Source organism: Mastigoproctus giganteus, chromosome 6 (assembly GCF_048544385.1).
Source record: "Mastigoproctus giganteus isolate SK-2022 chromosome 6, ASM4854438v1, whole genome shotgun sequence".
NCBI lineage: Eukaryota > Metazoa > Arthropoda > Arachnida > Uropygi > Thelyphonidae > Mastigoproctus > Mastigoproctus giganteus.
The window spans coordinates 116,894,715-116,915,078 of NC_143580.1; the positions used below are offsets into that span (position 1 = coordinate 116,894,715).

General features: G+C 38.4%; 1 protein-coding gene across 2 annotated transcripts in view; it reads left to right on the forward strand.

Moving 5' to 3' along the window:
• Positions 1–13,351, forward strand: part of LOC150084526 (protein king tubby 1-like) — a 100,508-nt gene extending 87,157 nt beyond the window's left edge. For both annotated transcript variants that reach the window (XM_090375286.1, XM_090375287.1), the window contains 6 exons: positions 3,504–3,616; positions 3,733–3,847; positions 5,078–5,176; positions 8,801–8,888; positions 12,694–12,777; positions 12,987–13,351. In XM_090375286.1, the coding sequence (XP_090231412.1) occupies positions 3,504–3,616; positions 3,733–3,847; positions 5,078–5,176; positions 8,801–8,888; positions 12,694–12,777; positions 12,987–13,120 (633 nt within the window). In that variant the 3' untranslated portion in view covers positions 13,121–13,351. The remainder of the gene's footprint in view (positions 1–3,503; positions 3,617–3,732; positions 3,848–5,077; positions 5,177–8,800; positions 8,889–12,693; positions 12,778–12,986) is intronic.
• Positions 13,352–20,364: the final 7,013 nt, after the last annotated feature.

Here is a 20,364-nt window from a genome sequence, read left to right on the forward strand (position 1 = left end):
GTAAGGCATTTTTATAATAATCCTTCAGTTCATCCTTTTAAGAATCCAGATTAAATTAAAACGTACCATATGTGCTGCTTGATGTAGCGATTGGCTTTTAGCTAAAGTTTCTGTATTATTATGTTTTTCTTATGGCTCAGGGCTACACTGAATTTGCTGAATAAATTCTATTAGTCACGTGTTTTATATATTATTTATTTATAACTGATTCTACTCTTTCAGCAAGGTATAACTGGCGCTGCTCCAAAACAAAAAAATATTACGTTCACCGATTGTATTTTAATATCAACGTCACGTACGCCCTCTTTTTATTTATTTTCCAAATCCTCCCGTGGCCCTTTTTATCGTTTCATGTATACCTGTTAAAGTAAAGTAGGTTTTGTGTCTTTTAAGATATTTTTGAAGGATAAAAATGAACTACATTTACTTCCTTACATTAATATATGACGGGAACTCTAAAACAACCCCAACGCAACTGGAATTTCGTATTAGAAGCCTTTATTAAAATTCGCAGACCAAATTTAACTCCCACTGTGGGCAATTTGTACTACTACTACTTCCTTGTATCACTTAACTACATCCTAATTACACCATATCTGACGTCACACCCTAATTCACACGCGGACTGTTATTGGCTGGACCGCGTGAATGATCCTCGCGTGTGTGACAGATTTAATGTTCTAATTCACGCTTAACATGTTCGAAGCCATTCTACCAGTTTTCCAAAACTGCCTTTTTTTGTGGTTATATTTTGATGCGCTGTCAACTGCCATTTATTTGTACAAAATGTCAAGGCCAGTTTGAAACTACCGTTGTATACCTTTTAAGAAAGAAGCCTATTTATGATACACTTTTCTTATTTTATTTTTGCTTTGGCTACATCTCGAGTTCTGCCAGGAGTAACACTTCATTCTTTATTTTGACTATTTATCTTATTATTTGTTTTAATATTTTATTTCTATGAAAGGCAACACTTTATTTTTCTCTCTTTATACCGGAACACTTTCCATTCTGATGCTGATTGTTACTCAGTATCGTCAACGACTGAGTAAAAGTTTTGAATTTGGTTTTCTCAAGTGACTGAGAAATGTACACTGAGTCGTCAGTAAATTAGGTACACCAACCCTTTCGTTGGAACGTTCCTTCAATAATAGAATCGGGTGTTTATCATGTGGAATATAAAAACAAATGGGCATGTACGTAGGAACAACATATGTATTCAATTTAGCGTGAGAATGTATTTATTTTACTTTGAACATGGCATGGTAGCGAGTGCCATACGGGCCGATATGAGTATCCTGAAAACAGCAACGCTGCTGGGGTGTTTCATGTATGCCTGTGCCCTCACTTAGAATGAGATTGGTCCAATAACCAAATGGCATTTCCCCTGACTGTCCTAAAACAAATATGAAGGAGGAAAAAATGAGAAAAAAATGGCTGCGGAAAGAAAAGCTGAAACTGAAAATAAAATATCATTACTACTCTTGCCAAACTGATACCCAAGAACCTTTGGGGGATAGAAGTACCAGTCCATGCTCTCTTTACTAGAAAGGGGAAAAGGAAATCAACCCATTATTGGAAAATTTTTGAAAATAATATTGTTACTTTTATAGGCTTCAACCAACATGCTATGCAGGGTTGTGAAATAATATCGTGCCAACTGGATGCCAAGTCACCAAGAAGGATAAGCAAGCTAAGGCAGATTACGATAAATCTTTGGCGAAGGTTTGTTTGTTTCGGGATTTATTAGGCGCATCGGCAACTATGGCCATAGTGCGCCATTTGGCGAAGGATGCAAAGATAAACAGAAAAGACTTCTTTACTTAAGTAAACTCCAGAATAAAAGGGATGAATCAGATTGGTCCACTTCATATCGATGGTTCGACTGTTGATTATCTTGCTCAGGTTGCTGACAAACTGAATAAATATTTTGTATTTACATTAACACGTGAGGAATTCTTCAGTAAAGTGGATACCAGAAGTTTATCAAACAGTAATGGGGAGCTAAATGATTTTGTAATAATTGAGAGGAAAGTGGAAGAGAAATTGTTAAAGCTGAAAGATACCTGGGGTGGGTGGGATCTGTCCAGTTACGAGATGTGGCCAGGCCACATCTTTAATACTACATACAAGTATAGAGGCCTCATTTTAGGAACGATCTAGAGCTCTTGGAACGGGTTCAGAGGAGGGCAACGAGATTGGTGAGAGAAAAGAGGGGTGCTCTTGACGAGAAAGGCTTCAGTTCGGCAAATTGCAATGCTGATGGCATTCTTCCTTTTGCTCAGACTACACATATGATGGAGCATAAATTCAAATTGAGGAAGGATGGGTCCGGAATAGATGTGCTCAAATGTTCTTTTATCCAGCGAGTGGTTGATTGCTGGAACGTAACAAACTTCCATCTGTTGATGTGGAAGTGGATAGCTTGAATAACTTTAAGGTAGAAATAGACAAATTATTGGAGAGGTAGATAGGTGAAATGGAAAGTTCATTTTTTGTTCTTGGCTGATGCTATATAAGCTTGCCTTTTTGCATTTGACACTACTAATAAAGGATACTATTAGTAGTAGAAATAATAATTAATCGCTAAATGAACAATTTCTGTAACTAATACTCTCTCGGTGTAAGTATTATGTGTTGTTGAGGTGAATTTGCTGATTGCTTACAATTTTTTGAAAAGCTTGACGGTACCACCAGCTTTGCATTTTACAATAACATCACCAACCGTCGAATTTAGACCTTGTAGGATGTCAGAAACTGCACCAATCGACTAGACAGCAACATGCCATCAGACAATAACATCCCTCTGGAAGTTCGTTCGGTTCTACCTGTAATGACGAGCACATCTAATCTGTGGCTTCATGCGCCTTCTTTACAGATCGGTCTGAGCCATTTGTTTATCCGGGAAGGCCTTGTATATCCAATGAACTATGAAAACAGAGATGCCCAATAATTTTGCGAAGGTAGTGTATATGACGTATGGAGAAAATAATAATGAAATAGCATTTAAAGTTAAATGCTGGTCTCATAAAATATTTAATAAATAATAATGCATTTAATTTTGCTTTAATATGTTTGGGCATTTCAAAGTGGGCACCATTTTTTAAGAACTCTACAACTCACCATTTTTTCCCTAGAAAAGGCAAGGTAACCTTCAGTAATCGAACAACCCCAACTGCTTCAGCAAGGAATGAGTTTGTCTTTGTGATGACTCAATTAACATCACGTCATAAACAAATCAATACCCTGGACTTGAGGAATATCATCACTCTCTGAAGTAAGCTCTTTGGCTAGTGACTGCTGACATCCGAAACCTCTAAGTGGATAATCCCACTAATTAATTAGGATTATCTACTTCCGTAAACCATCTGTAGGTAACTTACTACACTTTGATCTTTGCCAAAAGGCCGAGAAGCCATCGTAGATAACTTACTGAAAGTGGAGAAGTTTAATATTGTCGCAGTTCATTGATAATACAATTAATGTTGAGCCTCCTGTTACAGATATTTTTACTCGCTGCCCGAAAACGAAAACGGAGTGCTACTTCAAACTATCTCATCTCGGTGGACCCAACGGATCTCTCGAGGAATGGAGATTCCTTCGTTGGGAAACTAAGGTAAGATTCCTTCCTTCCTTCTCCTTCTCTCTCTCTCTCTCTCTCTGCACACAAACTCAATGTCATTGCCAACTAAACGGGGAAGTTAATTGACCCTAACCCCTTTCTTATTTCAGGTCAAACTTACTAGGCACCACGTTCACTTTATATGATTCTGGAGGGAATCCAAAGAAGGCTAGCATTCTGTCCGAAACGTCCTACACGAGATGCGAGATATCTGCCGTCGTATACGTAAGTAATCACCTTGTAGGAACTCTTAAGAATTGCTATATTTGTTCTATTTGGCATATTTTGCTATTTTTAACACACATTCCACTTAAACCGGCACAGTTCTCAACAAATGGACACGTCATTTGTTCCGATTGCAATACCGCGTTATCGTATACTTGGACACTGTATACCACTCTCCAGCTTTTCCCAAAATGTGTGGATATAACGAAATACCGCCCTGTCACAAACGTTTATCCAAATCTCGTCTCATTAAGAGTTGAGAGATGGAAAGAGTGAAGAAACAAATTGTCTTTGGATTTGAACTTACAAAAATTGAAATTTCGAAAAACAAAAACACATCGAAGAAGATTTCATAGAGCGATGCTGAGGATTTAATTCAATTGTCAATGTTAAGTTGCTTCCTGTTCGAATAAATTTATCAAAAGGAATGAACCATCCCATGGAAACAATTATCTTAGAATTACCCTTCGAATCCCATACAGAAATGAATCTTCGAGATTTAAACGAAGTTAATAATTCTTCAGCGCCAAAGTAACGCTGGGACAGTTTCTAAAAGGCAGGTGTCCGGATATTAAGCCAATGTATTCAAAACGTATATTTATTAGCACACATTTCAGAATGAAATTCTTTAGAATTGTCTTTCCATTGAGAAATCTGACCAACTTCACTATAACCATTCAGATTGTAGTGATGTTGATTAATGTATAATCAGAGAACACAAACTTCACTGGACGAACAACTGGCGAACCCTACAAATTAATGTTCACTTAATATTCTTACCCCTTCAGAAATACTCACGTGACTTGTCATTGATGAATCTCTTCTACAGATCCTTTTAGACATTTACAGTAAGAATTCAGCTGGTAATGTCTTAAAGGACACTGAGTAGTAGAGATGCATCCAGTGATGGAAAGATTTGCAATTTTCACCTCTTTTAAGAAAGAGAGCAAGCGCCAAGAATATGTCCGCACCCCTCCCACTTAGCAGAGAGCGGGTTCCTTTAAACAGAAATAACGAAAGTGACACTGGGGAACTATGGAATGGGATTTTTAACAATAAGATTAAATAATGCGTAATTGAGTGCGGTTGATTCATTAATGAAGAGCTCCAAAGAGAACTGATAAATAGAGGTATTTGTCAGTTTATTCATACAAGTTGAATTGCTACTCCAGCAATTTTATGTGTGTGAATGGGCCTTTAGAATAATTTCATTTTTTTCTCTTTTCTCAGGAAACAAACGTTTTGGGGTTCAAAGGTCCGCGGAAAATGACCGTCATCGTCCCAGCAATGGCAGAAGATCACAAAAGAGTTGATATCAAGCCAGCGTCTGTAAGTACCGGTTTTCTACCCAAACTACCTTTCCTTACAATTTACAGCTATTCAATATCTTTGTGTACGGTTCATAATGAAATCCACCAACAATTTTATAAGTACACCTCCTGGCCACTTTAAAACCACGAGCTAACAGCGTGTTGGACTCCGTTGATACGCTTTCCAACAAATGCAATGCATTGGTTGGAAAGCGTGATAAATGGACATAAATCAAATCAAATCTTCAATCATATAAGTCGAATCAAATCTTCCATCAACTATCAACTACCTAAAAAATCCTTAGTGATTTGCTGATGTCTTTTGGTGTTAATGGAATACCAGATAGCTAAAAAAAATTTATCGGGTTGTTGACATGTCCTCTGATGATGTCAATAGAAGCTACGTGCTTGGCTCTTATGGACGTGGAGGAGTTCTGTTGTGGTTATCACCTCGACAACCTTCTGATTTGTAGATGGCGCTTCAAGTGATGAATAGAAATCTGTTGGCACGTGTCACTATTGACTTTTCTCCCACTGGTAATTAGTGGTGGAATTTTGCAGTCGCTTCTCCCAACCGTTAATAAATGCCGATGCAGGTATGTGGTTTTTGTCCGATCTCTAATTATTTATCTCTCTCAACCCCAGCCTTTGTAAGAACACAATATCAAGGTCGATTCATCTTCTTCCAAAAGAATGCCGTGCCTGCGTGTCGCTGAAGTACTGCGCTGTCTCTTTTGTTCGTTCTTCAGGTTGGCTTCTATAATTAGTGTAACCCTCCGTTGTCGCTGCACTAATTATTTGGAAAATGTCTTTCTCCATCCTTATTAGGTTTCCTTTCTTTATTAGAATCATCAAATAGCTTGACGTCATTTAAAGACTTCACAATGACATGGAAATATGAGTAGTGACATCTTCTAATTAAGAATCTCAAGAAATACGACACCGCCTGACATCTGCAGCTTCTGGTAGCGTTTTGATCTTTAAAATGTTGCGCAAGAATCTGTGCAAAAAGGAAATTGGTTAAGGTTCAAGTCGAGTAAAATTGTACCAGTTGATTGTTCAACGAGCAGTAATAATATCACAGAAATGTTGTAAGAGGAAAACTGCTTCGCTTTTCTACTAAGAATTTCAATTAGCAGTCATTTGTACCTTAAAAATGATTTAATGTAAGTAACAACTGATCATACAAAAACAATACTGGTAATTTTAACAAAATATTTTTGAAATTAACATTGTGATGTTAATGTCAACAAGATTCCAGAAAGTCTCAAGACAAATGAAGAGAACAATAATAGCTGTTACTTGCTAGCCTACTTTCCACGTTGACCATGAGATCCACATCCTCTTCTCAACGGGGATCTTGGGCGCCATGTGGGGCTAGTCATCCCTACTTCTATTTATAAAATTGCATCTTCATTAAAGGAAGATCATCTCGCAATATCCACAGCAAGAGTGTACTCGTCGTTCAAGATAGAATGTCAGGCCAGTCAAACTTCCTTCTGTCCTGTGTGAGCTGGTTCGACTGTTCTGCTAAACAAAATGATCCACGCCATTGAACCTTCCCCATGCTTCCTCTCCATACCAAAAGAGTGTCTGTCTCTTGATTCGACCGTGTTGTAAACGGTTGGCTTTTCATGAGTTCTGATCGTAAGCCCCCTCCCCCAACAGATATTGGGGATTGGTTTATGATCAGAACAACCTTCACAGTAATGTGCTAGAATATCAGGAGTTACGAAACGATCTTGATATTCTTAATCAGATCCTTCTTGCAGTTGATGATGATGTACTTTGCACTACTGAAATCTGGTTAGAACACTAATTAGTGTCTCTATCTCTCTCTAAGACGCAACTGTTCGCCAGCTGATATCACTATAATTTGTGTTCTACCGATTTAGACCTACGACATAATTTTAAAAGCCACTAATGGGATCCTCAGTCACCTACCCCATTAGCATCGCATCACGTCTGCGGGTATTTCATTTGCTCACCCACATGACGATCCTCAAGAGAACTTCTTACCAGTAGCAAGCAGTGGTCTTCAGCTGTTCGATAATCTCTCAGAAAGGTGAAAAACTAACTGAACTTCGTCATTGTCTACATGCCTTGAACTGCTAACCACCCACTAGATTCTAACTTTCATTCTGATCAGGAGCTAATCCTTGTTCGCCCACATCTGCCATATTTCAAATTTAACAACCAAGATAGTCAGACCTAAAACATCAAACAAATAGCCAAAATTTTCTTAATATCCAGGAATACAGTTATGCAGCCTCACCAGTCCCGTAAACTGCCCTTGGGACCAGCGATATTGCACTGGCTGTGCCTCTGATAACCAGTTGACTACAAGAGCAATTTGCACTCCCCCCCCCTTTATCTCCCCATTACGTGAATGGCAGGTTGATCTGCTGATGTCTTTGGTAATCACCAGGGACCAACTTATTGATGCCTTCAGTTCCATTCTTTTCTCCAGTACTGCCGGTTACGACTTGTTCCATAATTCTTGCTAAAATGTCTCAACCCTTATATCATTAATTCTCTGTTATTCATTGTCAATTCCATCCGCTCCAGCCATTTCCCTCCTAAGGGAACGTCCTTCTTTTCAGTCCTTTAGCAAAAGTCGAGCTCCCATACTTGTGACGCATTGTGGACTGATCACTAATGTCTCAAAGTTGCTAGAGAAGGCACTTCCCCCATTCTCACCAAGCGGATTCTTCCCAATTCTCCTCCGCGGATCCGTTACTCTATACCAAAGAGATCAGTGGCCTCCAACCTTCTTGTGACGACAAACTCGTCATTTCTACTCTAAAACAATCCACTGATCTTGCTGGTTGTAATAAAATTGGCACAGTAACATGGTTATATTGCTTGTAAGGTTTGGTCCACATATAGCTGGAATTTTTCATGAGTAGTTCGTTCCGCTGGAATTTTTTCTTTAATTACAGCCAAACAAAACCTGGCGTAACTGACATTATTCTCTTCGTATAACGTGACTCAACTAACTGTTACAATTGATTCTCTTTTTCTTAGAATGCATTGCAGTTATGTCCCAACTCAGCAAGTGTAGCAATTATGTGTTAAAATGTCCTCTTTTGTGTGCGGTTGAGAGAAGCTGGAACAATTAACTCGAAAATAGGTTGATCAGTACTATTAGGTTAGTGTGTCACTGAAAGGCTTTTCAACGTTCTAGAAACTGTATTTTAAAGAAATTTGAAGGAAACAGACCTTACAGAACCTTGTGTATTAAAGTTCTAGAACGTTCCATAGAATTTTTCCTAATAAGTAAGAGAGAACAGTAATTTGTCCGTCAGGCAGTCTTTTACAAATATCAGGCAGTTTATACGTATATTCCAAGGAAGACTCAGATAGATATTTTAACAGCAGCTACTGCGATATAACAATTCTTTATGCATAAACTTTCAGAGATGTAAAATAAAAATTTCTCAGTGAAACCTAAAAAGTTAAGAATTGATTAGTTTTAATGGGAAAAAAGGGTTCTTTAATGGTGCCATTTATATGTAAAATAGGACCTTTCATAGCAATATGAGTCTATCTACTCCATTCATTCTAATCTCAATTTACACTCCAAGAAAATTATATATTTCACATTACTTTTCCGGAATAATTCTGTTTTTGCTGATTGCAGGACCAGGACACCCTCTTAGAAAGGTGGAGGAACAAGAACATGAAAAACATCCTCGAGTTTCACAACAAGACCCCCGTTTGGAATGAAGGTTTGTGACAATTTGTCTCATTTTTTACAAGTCTCGGTTTTACAATTAGTTTGATACCATTTCTTTTCCTAAACTATCTCTCTTGTTGTTATTTTAAGGCACGAAACTCGTAGATAACTTGCCATAGTTTAATCATTTTCCCCATTACCAGGAAAGACTTTTATAACTGCACCAATTTCAAGTCTAACTTAATCAGGAATATGTTAGAATACTGATGAGTGAGGGAGTCCGTCGGACAGCAAAAACTATCATGTTTGAGGCTCTACAGAAGGACAGTGGTCCATCCTAGAGAAAGTGAAATTTGGTTTATTTTGTCTCAAGAGTCCAGTCTTTCAGAAATCCAAGAATGTAATCGTCTGGTGTAAAAATTGGAATTTTGTTGGTTTGAGGAAAAGCTGTGGGCAGCTTGTTAAGAACTTAGTTGCGCTTCCGCGCACCTTGATGTGGTTTTCAAGGATTAAAAGCAACCGAAAGGCGTGAAGCCTTTCGGTTGCTTTTCATCCAATCTCAAATTCTTGCCATTTTTTTCACGTGCTCACTGGTATTTTATCATAAAGATCAGCTACAATTTTCAAAGGAGGGAGCTGCGACGGCTGGAGAGTGAAATAATGCAAAATCCATATTTATGGAGTCGTGGGATGTGGGAGAAATAGATGATCTTCATAGAAAAGTGAAATATCAAAGAGGCTCTGGTGGCGGCTTGACAACCTGAAGCAACGAAAGATAGAAACTGACTCAGCAGTGATAACTATTAATTGGAAAGTTCAGTAGTGTAAACTCAAATTTAGTTTAGCTTAGAAAGTGATTTATTCCAAATATTATGTCCAGAAGGGGAATAAAATTTCGTATTCCCGGATATATAATACATTCACAAAGTTCCCGGAATCGCATGTTGGTATTTAAGTAGTTTGCACGACGGCCCTGAGGTTTTTTGGTAGGTAAAATGATAGGCGAATGACTGTTGTTGACGTTGCCCATAAAGTTGGACTTGACTCTCTGTAAGCTCAGTATATGCAATGCCGACGAAAGATTTAGGGATGCGTCACGTATGTGCAAAGTTTGTTCCACGCTTGCTGTTGGATGATCAAATGGACTGCAGGAAAGCCATCGCAAGTGAATTATTCGAAAAATCTAGACAGGATCCAAGCTTTCTAAGAAAAGTGGTAACTGGGGATGATGAGAAGTGGGTGCTCGTCTACGGCTCCAAGACAAAGGTGGAATCATCCGACGGGCATACAAAAATGTCCCCGCCACGCAAGAAGTCTCGTGCTACAAAATTCAACGTCAAAATTACGTGTTCTTTTTTTTTTTTTTTCGACGATGAGGGCAAAGTGCACCACCAATTTGTTTCTAAAGGGTGAAGCATTACTGCTGCTTACTACGTCGAGGCTTTGACACGTTTTCGTGAGAATGTGAGACGAAGACGACTTAAAAAAATGGAAGGCTGGTTGGATCCTGCATCCTGATAATGCACCCAGTCACAGAACGATGGCAGTTCTGTTCTCCGAAAAAAATCAGTCATGCAGCAGCCTCCCTGCTCCTCCGACCTTGCATTGTATGACTTCTGGCTGTTCCCTTAACTGAAAATAGGGGTTCGTGGTCATCGTTTTGTGACAGTGGACGACATCAAAGAAAACGGTGAAGCGGCCCTTCGTGCGCTAAAAAAACACGGTGTTAAAGAATGTTTGAAAGCTTGGGAAGACCGATAGAGCAAACGTGTGTGTGTGTGTAGCATAAGAAAGGTATTTTGAAAATGATTAGGTTAGTAAGCGCCTCTATTGTTCACTCAATAATCTTTGGGGAACTTTTGAATGTACCACGTATTTATCTTTTCTTTACGAGACCGATCCAAAGGGGTGAAGGACAGTGTCCGCCCAAAACCCCAAAAAGTACATGTTGGAAAAATTTGACCAAGAAAATAAAAACCAGTTTCATAGTTTAACTGCAGACCACGTTAAACCACAGATGGTGAGGTACGAGGTAGGTAGCTGACCTACACTCACAAAACTCTAAATGTTGAATGTACTGTGTTACAATGAAGAGTGAATAATATACATAAAGAAATATAAAATCTAAACATAAAATTTATTTAAATATTTCATTTAACACAATATCTGCAATCTTAATGTAATCTAGTGTTAAAATAGAGAGTTTATAAAAGTTTTATAAATTGCCTTTTTTGGATAATTTATATTTATTTTATAAATAATGGTAATTTATATTATTTATAATACAATAAATTTATACAATAAATAAAATTAATATTTTATTCTTGGAATAATATGTACGTGATTAACCTGAAAGATGTGACAGTGTACGTGAATAACTGGAAATCTATCAATTAATTACAAAGGTGTGTGATGTTGTAAGTTATTCACATCCATTGTTTTACATGTGCGGAAACTGTGTTTCCGCACAACTCAAAATCAACTATAAAACGGTTTTTTACATGAAATGGCAATAACACTAATATTTATGCTTCTTAGTTCCCCTAAATGACTTCGGAATATTTCGTTTCTAGTCCTTTTTATGGGATATACAACTTATATATACACACGCAGGCTCAAAAATACGAAGCCTTTCAGTATTGAACCCTTCCCAACACAAGATGGGAGTTTGTTTCAACAATCAATCACCCTTTGACTGAAGGCGAATTTCCTCAAAGACTTGCAACCGTCCTTCCTCAGTTTGAATTTATGCCCCCTCATGTGTATAGTCTGAGCACGAGGAAATATTCCATCAGCTCAGAGCTTACTCAATCCATTAAACGCCTTAAACACCTCAATCAGATCTCCTCATAGATACCTAGTCTTACACACTGCAATGTGTCTGAAGAGGGAAGGAAGCAAAAAGGGTGCTCCTGGTAGGCGCACCTTTTTTCTTTCCCTCACCAGTCTTGTTTCTCTTCTCTGCAACGGTTCCAACAGATCCACATCCTCCTTAAAATTAGGCTTCCAGACCCTGTATGCAGTAATCAAGATGTGACCCAACCACTGCCTTATACAAAGGGATAATCGTCTCCCTGTCCCTGTATATCACTGAAAAACCCATGAGCTGTCCTGGCAACTTGTCTGCAATGCTCAGAGAACTTCATATCTAAATGCACAATCCCCCCACGTCTTTTTCATTCTCCACTGCCCTGAGTGTGATACCACACAGTTGGTACGTTAATCTGATTGCTACTCCCCATTTGAAGTGCCTTGCATTTGTCAATATCATCTTCAATTTCCACTTCTCAGCCCATCTGTCTAATTTGTCTCTTGATCTTGTTGGCAGTATCATAACCCCAATATTGTCAAAAAAGATTGAAAGCTGGGACTGTGTGTAGTCACTCTCAGCTACGACATTTTGAGTTCAAAGTTGGACATAGGATGGTGAAGGGAGAACAATTTTTAAGCAGATCTGAAATGATAATCAAGAGTTAGCCCTTGTATTCACCCACCTCAATGTCCAATATGGAATTCCAGTTATAATTGTCATACGCTACTGATATACAGGTTTTAAATGTTCAAGAAAATGTGTCTCTCACTGATGAGATCTAAATTTCTTAAATGGTAAAGAACTGTGCAACTTTAGTGTTATGAATGAATGAAAGAACTAAATGTATATAAGAAAGTGAATCACCAAAGTCTGTAGTGTGATTATCTCTTGACTACGTAATAAAATTCATTTTCATAATAACTTTACATTAAGTATGAAGGAAGAAAGTCTAAAGTTTTCATAATAAAGAGAATTTGGGTTTTTTTAAAGCTGATTTCCCCCGTCCATTCGTATTAATTAAAAAAGCGATCATTATTTCTTACAGAAAGTCAGTCTTACGTGTTAAACTTTAATGGTAGAGTCACCCAAGCATCCGTAAAGAACTTTCAGATAGTCCATGACAATGATGGTAAGTTTCCCCTTCTTTCGAAGTCAAATGTAAGATTTCTAGCGAGTCATTTAGTTTCTTGTGCAAGTAAATCTCTCTCACGCTCTGCAATTTTCTAATGGGAATTCTATTTTGCTAACTGTACATAATTTATTTTATGAATAAATAAATGGCAGATCATCTCTTCCACGATCTCTGTGTGTAATCCTCTTTTTTCTGTTCCTTTGCAGTTGACTACATCATTATGCAGTTCGGACGAGTGTCAACGGACGTTTTCACAATGGACTACAGTTATCCCATGTGTGCCTTGCAGGCATTTGCTATTGCACTGTCTAGTTTCGATAGCAAGTTGGCGTGTGAATAGCACGACTGTGAATATTCAATTCCCTCTGATTCGCTGTGATACATCCATTGCCACCAGCTGCATCAGCTGGCGCCACCAACCATGTGATTCTCTTCGAGTCAACTGGTACCAATCAGCACTTTCTACCACTCAATATTATCACTAGTCATTTCAGATCTAATTGTTGTCATACATAAGCGCCATCTATTTGTTGACCATGTACTTGTCGATATGCTGGTTCATATTGGTTACCAAATCACACGAGAGTTTGTAAATTTTTCCTTTCCTACCGAAAGGTACCTGATAAAGTCATGCATTTATAATGTCAAAAAGGTATTTAGCATTAATTCTGTTTATACAAAGGTAAAAATTAGAAAACATTTGGAATAAGGCTTCCAAGAAAAAAAAAACCATTGTCATATCAAAGAACATTAGCACATCAACGAACGGCTAACTGCTTTAGCAGCCCTTGGCCAATAAGTCCAACTCCAACAACAACGGCTAACTGCTTAAAATAAAGTATCTTCCTTAAAATATGAGCAGTTCCAGCGAGAAGAAGGTCCCTGCATCTATACTCTACTCAGATCAACGTTCATAAAATTTCGAAATAAACTCATTCGAATTTCATGCGTGAAATGTTCCTGGAAATTTCCTGACAACTTTATTTGGATCTCGATCTCGCCATTATGTGACACGAGTTCAAGATAACGCGTTTCAATTTGTTTAGGGAATTCAGTTAAATTTATTATCGTAGCGGGCTGTTTTCCTATTTCATTAACAGCTTCCAATTTCAGTTGCATGACGTGACGAAATTACCAATAAAGGAGCAGCGTCAGCACGAGGTTCTTTCTCTTCCTAACTCGGTGCACAATCGAGAGGAGATGCCGTAGAAGGGAACATTCGGTTAATGAGTGTTTTGTATTGAGAAAACATACGAATGGGTTAGGGCTGAACATCCGAAAAGCGCCTCGTTGTTCTAAAGGGATTTCACGAATATCCTTTTGGAATTATACAGACTAAATTGATTTCTTTAACATTTGCATAGCACTTCTAGGTTCTCACAATGAACATCGCTTCGAGAAGAGAGCTAGATGCAGAATACCAATGGAATTTGATGGAAAAATAACGCAGATGCAGTGGGAATGCCAAATAACTGAAGGCAGTAAGTGTTACAACGCTTACTGCAGACTGATCTATGGAAATATCCATAAAAATGCACCGAAGATGAAATTGTATTACACTACAGTGGAAAGAAACTTATGTTGGTTCTAACTGTATTCCCCTATTTACCTAAACACAGCCGGACAACGGAGTACAGGGTTTTAGAGGTCGACTGTATTGTTCAGTAGAAAGGTTATTATTAGATGTTGTAGTTGGAGGAGCATTGGCAACTAAGGCCATGTTACTCCGTGTATGTTGTCTCTAAATTTTGTGTTCTGAGGTCGATTTTCTGATTGCTGGACGAAAAACCCGAGTATCTGGGAGAAAAAACCATGCTACCCTCGCTTGAGACCGACGAGCTCAGCCACGTTGTGATAGTCCATAAAAATTCCTCCCATAATCGACAGGATTCGAACTCGGGGTCATTTCCACGCGGTGTGGGAAGGACAGCGATCCTACCAATTGTACTACCCATGAGGGCTTATTCGATTAGCACCATCCTACTTAATAGATGGTTATCACCAATAAGATTCACAATACGATCCTCAAGCGTTTCAGGAAACGCTTGAGGATCGTTTGTGTAAACGCAGTCTTACAAGAAACCCTACTCCCGTAGGACTTGCGTGTCCATCTGCATTTAAATTCTTCGTATGTGACCTTTCTTATGAGTAGATGACACCATTAATGAGAGAGGAGATCAACTTATTCCTCAATTCCTTGAACATTAAACACCCTTGAGTTGATTTTTCCCACAAACTCAGTAATTTCACTATTTATTAACTAAAAACGATTTATCGACCGTTGCTGAATCATGGGCAGAGTTGATTTATGAAGCTTCTGTAAGGTGCGAAATTCATTGTTCATTGCTTCCAAAATGTGAGCTAAAAATAGCATTAAGTGAGAATCAAATAGTGACGAAATGGCATTGGATTACAGACATAATCACTCGATCTTGGCACAATCTTTTCTTTTTCTACATTAAGGTAATTTAAAATTCGATATTTAAAATCCAATATTTCCATTACACACTTCAGTGATTATTCTTCCATTTAAAATGGTATGACAACGGATACGTCTAGGTTTAGAGCATGCGTAGTCAATAAGTACAAGAGCAGTTACCTTTAAAACGCGGTACTTTCAGAATGATCAAACTGCGCGAATATTTCAGGAAGGACGCAGCCCAAGCAACAACAAAATTGTTAAGGGATAGGCATTGAAATGAGCGTTGCTTTTAATCCACCAATCCCCTGCTGTCTTTTACCGTGCGACATGCAAGGATGAAATGACTTTATAGTACATTTTAGTCCGTGGAAGAAGCGCACTGCAATGACCTGTATTCAGCACCTTAAAGAAGGAAACTCTCGCCCAAACTTGTGATTTAAATGGAAGCATCTGATTACGTTATGTGGGAGAAGCAGAAAGAAGAGGAACACGGAGTGAATGAGAATGAATTTGACTCCAACGATAATTTAAACAGGTTAGAGTCACATTAAGGAAGATGAAAAAGGAAGTTGGAATCGATGGGATGCCAATGGAAGTACTTGAAGCGATGGGAAATCTGGGGATGAAGATACAGACATATGAGAAGGGAAAATGGCCAGAAGACTACTAGGATTCCAATAGAGAAGAAAATGAATGCAGTCAAATGAAGTTTGATATCGCCTACTGGAAAGGTGTTTTTGAGGATAATGAATAGATGATTCAGGAAATGATGGAAGAAATGGTGGGGGGGGGGTTGGGTTCCAGAAAGCTACGGAAACGAGGGATACGATAGGAATAATGAGAATTTTGATTGAAAGAAGCGACGAATAGGAATGTGGATTTAGGAAAATCATTTTGTAAGATGAATCAAAAAAAGTTGAAGACATTGAGGGATATGGGAATCGATTGAAGAGAAAAAAGATTGATAGAGAAACTATATTAGGATCACAGGGTGATGTTGAGAACAGGTATGAATAAGACGAGGAAAATATAAACAGGTAGATGGCGTGAGACAAGGGTCTTGTCTCTTCCTAGCATTGTTCAATGCATATGTAAAAATGATATCACAGGAAGTGATGAGGATCGGAAGAGAAACGAAGGAAGATGGTCTAAGACGAGGTAAGATTTACAGATAACATGGCACCGATGTCTGTTACAGAAGAGGGATTACAGATGGTTAGGAAGACTTCAGGAATTTGTGAAGAATATGAATGGGTAACTTTTGATAAGACTAAAATTATGATGGGTGGAAGAGACGAAAAGGAACTTGACTGTTAAAATGGATCACAAGAGGATATTATAACTGTACAAATACCGATATCTTGGCAGTTGCTACAAAGTGATGGGGGCAGTAATCAGAAAATTACACCTTGAATTGTGGTGGATAAGACAGCATATGAGAAGAAGAAGCAAATATTTACAGGGAGAATGGATTTACAGGAAAGTTTGAGGGGAAGGTTACTTTTTTTTGAGCATTATGCTTCATCGGATTGAGACGTGAGCATTAAATAATTAGGATATTAGAAGAATTGAAGATTTGGAGACTTGGGTTGAAAGGTGAGAAGGTGCTTGAAAAGTTGAAATGGAAAGATTCTGTTAGAAATTAGGAAGTTGAGGGTGGAGAGGAGGCAGGAAACATCAAATTATGATAAAAGCTATAAAGAAAGGGAAAAAATTTGATTGGACATGTGCTGGGGAAAGAGTTGGTTAAGAGATGTAATTGAACGGAAAGCAGTGGGCAATAGACCGAAAGGAGGAAGGGGAATTGAAATGTAGGATCATTTTTAGAGGCTAATGGGCATGGTGGGTTGAAGGAGAGGAGCTGGAGACAAGAAGAGATGGAGATGCGACTGAATTATGGGTTGTCATGACTTCCTACGTAGCAGAGAGCTTATTGTGATAATTAGACTGCAGTTAGGTTAAAAAAAAACTTAAAAACACGAAGAAAATAAAACCGAATACATTTCGGTTATGAATGTTATAATGATGGTATGTTTTTGATCGGATACTTGGCATTGCATCCGTAACATTCAACTGTGGATAACTCGAAAGATAGCAATTTAGGGAAATTGTTGGCAAAGATTCTGGTCCACGATCGGCAAGTATGAAATTTAACTATCGTTGAAGTTAAACCAACGTTGCCACGACTGCACAGAATTTATCAAATAGATATAAGCTATAGTTGTTCGAATGGATGAACCTAAGTATTAAGTGTTGCTCCTTAAGGTAGACGTGTTCCAGATGAATGAAGTGATTGCGTCTTTGAAGCACGCTGCAGTCACCACCTGACGCCTCAGAAGCAATGGCTTCAACTTTAATGAAAGGGCTGCATTTCTGCTTAATTGGTGAGTCAGAATTATGGCCTGGCCATAATGTTCTGTACTGGCAGAACGACCTGTCCAATGTCTCTTCCAACTGAAACATACAAGACGTTACTGAGTTGACAGCAGCGTCGACTTGGCGAACCGTTCGATAACGGATTTCCAGTGTGAATTTATAGCGGGCTTTGTAACGAAAGCACGAGGCGCGCGAGAGGACATCTGCGAGTCGTGTTGAGCGTCCCGACACACATCCATCACGCTAATAGTTGCACGTGAAGCAGGTGTTCCCACTTCGGCCCGATAAAGCGCCACCTTCTCCACGTAATCTCCCTCCTTTCGTCCCGGATCACTGGGTTTCCAGTCCATTGCTTTCTGCCAGGCACGCGCTGCCCATTAAAGCAACTTCGTTCGCCGTTCCGAGGTGCCTACACCTCCCGAACGCACTTCCGGCTGCACGTGCTTTCTTCACGTAAATCCCTACGAATTTCAGCTTCGATAAACCGACCTCAGAGAAACAATCCGACAAGCTGCTTTCCTGTTCTTGTCGTTATGAACACACGCGGAGGAGGTGAGGGCTGCTTGGTTCGGCGGAATGTTCTAACAGGGCTTTGGAAGTGAACGGTAAAGCACACTGAAGGAAGGTGACGTATCGAAATATTCTGTAACTTATTTGAAAATGCAGGAATCCGAGAAATCTCTCAGCACGAAGCCCTGGATTCTTCTCAAAACTTTTGTTTAATAAATATACAGAAGATGCTGTTGGCTAAAAATGGTATTTTTTTTTTTTACCTTTTTATTACTACACATAAATCCCAGTCTCTTCCTGGAGATATAAAAGAGCAGCTTTCAAAGAAGGACGAGTTGTGGCAATTAAATAAATACAATGAAATATTTCGTACCTTACAAGTTATCCCCTTCAACCTTGGGCTTGCACACACGCACGTTTCTTCCAAGCCCAGGAACATTTCTGAAAGACATCTTCTGTGAAGCTCTTTTAACTCTTTGGTCGTTTTTTTCTGAATGTCTTCAATGGACTATAAGTGAGTTCCCTTAAGTTTTTCTTAAGTTTAAGAAAGAGGAAAAGTCAGGAAGGCTAGAACTGGAGGATTATAGTGCACATTCACACATATGGATTTGTTTTTTGGCCAGAAACTGGCGAACAGAGAGCGTTGCTGGAGCATTGACTTGATGGAGCATCCAACCATCCTGGTCAAAAAAAGAAACATGGTTTTCATTTTTGATTTTGACACTCTTGCTTTTTTTTGGTATGGGGGATTGTTTTGTCTTCTATTGCATTTACTGTCTTTTAGAGATCGTCTGGAACAGCAAGCTTTCATTGCACATTAATTACAGTACTCAAAAAGTCTGGATCTGCTTCAATTTTATTTTTTCACATCTTCACAAACTTGTAGTCTTCCCATTCTTTGATCTTCAGTCAATTTATGGCACACACTTTTCTCATGCCTAAATTCTCAGTTAAAATTAGTGTAACTGCTTTTCTGTCCATAACGAGTTCTTTTGCAAATGTTCTAATGCTTAAATGACGATCACGTCTAACCAATGTCCTTCAGTTGTCTACGTTTTCATGGATACCGGACAGTTCATAATTTTCCACATTTTGTCTTCCTTCTAAGAATCTTTTATGCCATTCAAACATGGAACTCTTGGCAGAGTATCTTCCCAATAAACTTTACGTAACGACTCATAACTTTCAGTTGGTGTTTTCTTTGGTTTTGTTAAGAAATTGAGTTTCATTCTTTGATCGATTCTTTTGTCTGTCATTTTTCTGGTAAACTGCAAAGCAAATGAGTTTGGTAGAACGTGACTTGCCAGACAACTAGAAAAAAGTTCAAGGTCAACTGCTGTGCCTTTGTGGGTAGTGGCTGTGCACAAAGTTTCGTTATTTAATAGCCACACCTTGTAGGCCTAGACAAATATCTTTCAGACTTGGAATCATCTTATAAACATGGGCTCCAAGATTAAAGTTGAAGGCACGGACAACAGGTACTTGTAAAAAGATGATAATATTAAATAAACAAACAAATAAATTAGAGAGTTCTATTTCATGCCAAATTAATCTGATCAAAATTTGATTGTTTCCACTCATGACTTCTTCTTTTATATATATATATATATATATATATATATATATAAGTTAGTTTAGGATATCCAAAGTTGAAACTCTGTTTTTATATCCATAAATTTAAGAGCCTAAACTGCTTACATTTTTACATGAATTTGACGTCATGGTATAATTTAACAAGATAAATCCAAACAGTTAACCCAAAATTACAGAATACGAATGTAAGCTTCGGAATATACAAATCATGCGCACTAGAACAGTTAATTTCTAATCTAATTCTCTAGAGAATGCGTCTCATTAAATGTTCTCTTTCAGCAAAATGCAACGTAGATGTGAACAGAAGTGGGCGATGGCTACTGGCAGAATAATAGTAGGAGACGCAATCGGAGATGGCCAGAGCCTTAAATGTATAGAGAAGGAGACGCCATGTGGAGAAGACAGCCAGGCAATTCTCTCTCAAGTTTACAAAAGTTGATATCGAAGGAGGACCTCAGCAAAGGGAACTCTGTGCGTATAATTTCAATACGGAAATCGATTTTTCAAGTTTTCTCTTCTGGAGAGAATATGGAATTCATCCCTTCCCTCTAGCATGGGGGAAGGGAAGGAAAAACCAATCACAATATAGAAGGGAGAGATCGTTGAGCGCTATGTGTGGCTTTTCTGAGGAACCTAAGCTCTGAATTAATTTTTATTAACGATAATGCTTAGAACTCAACTCT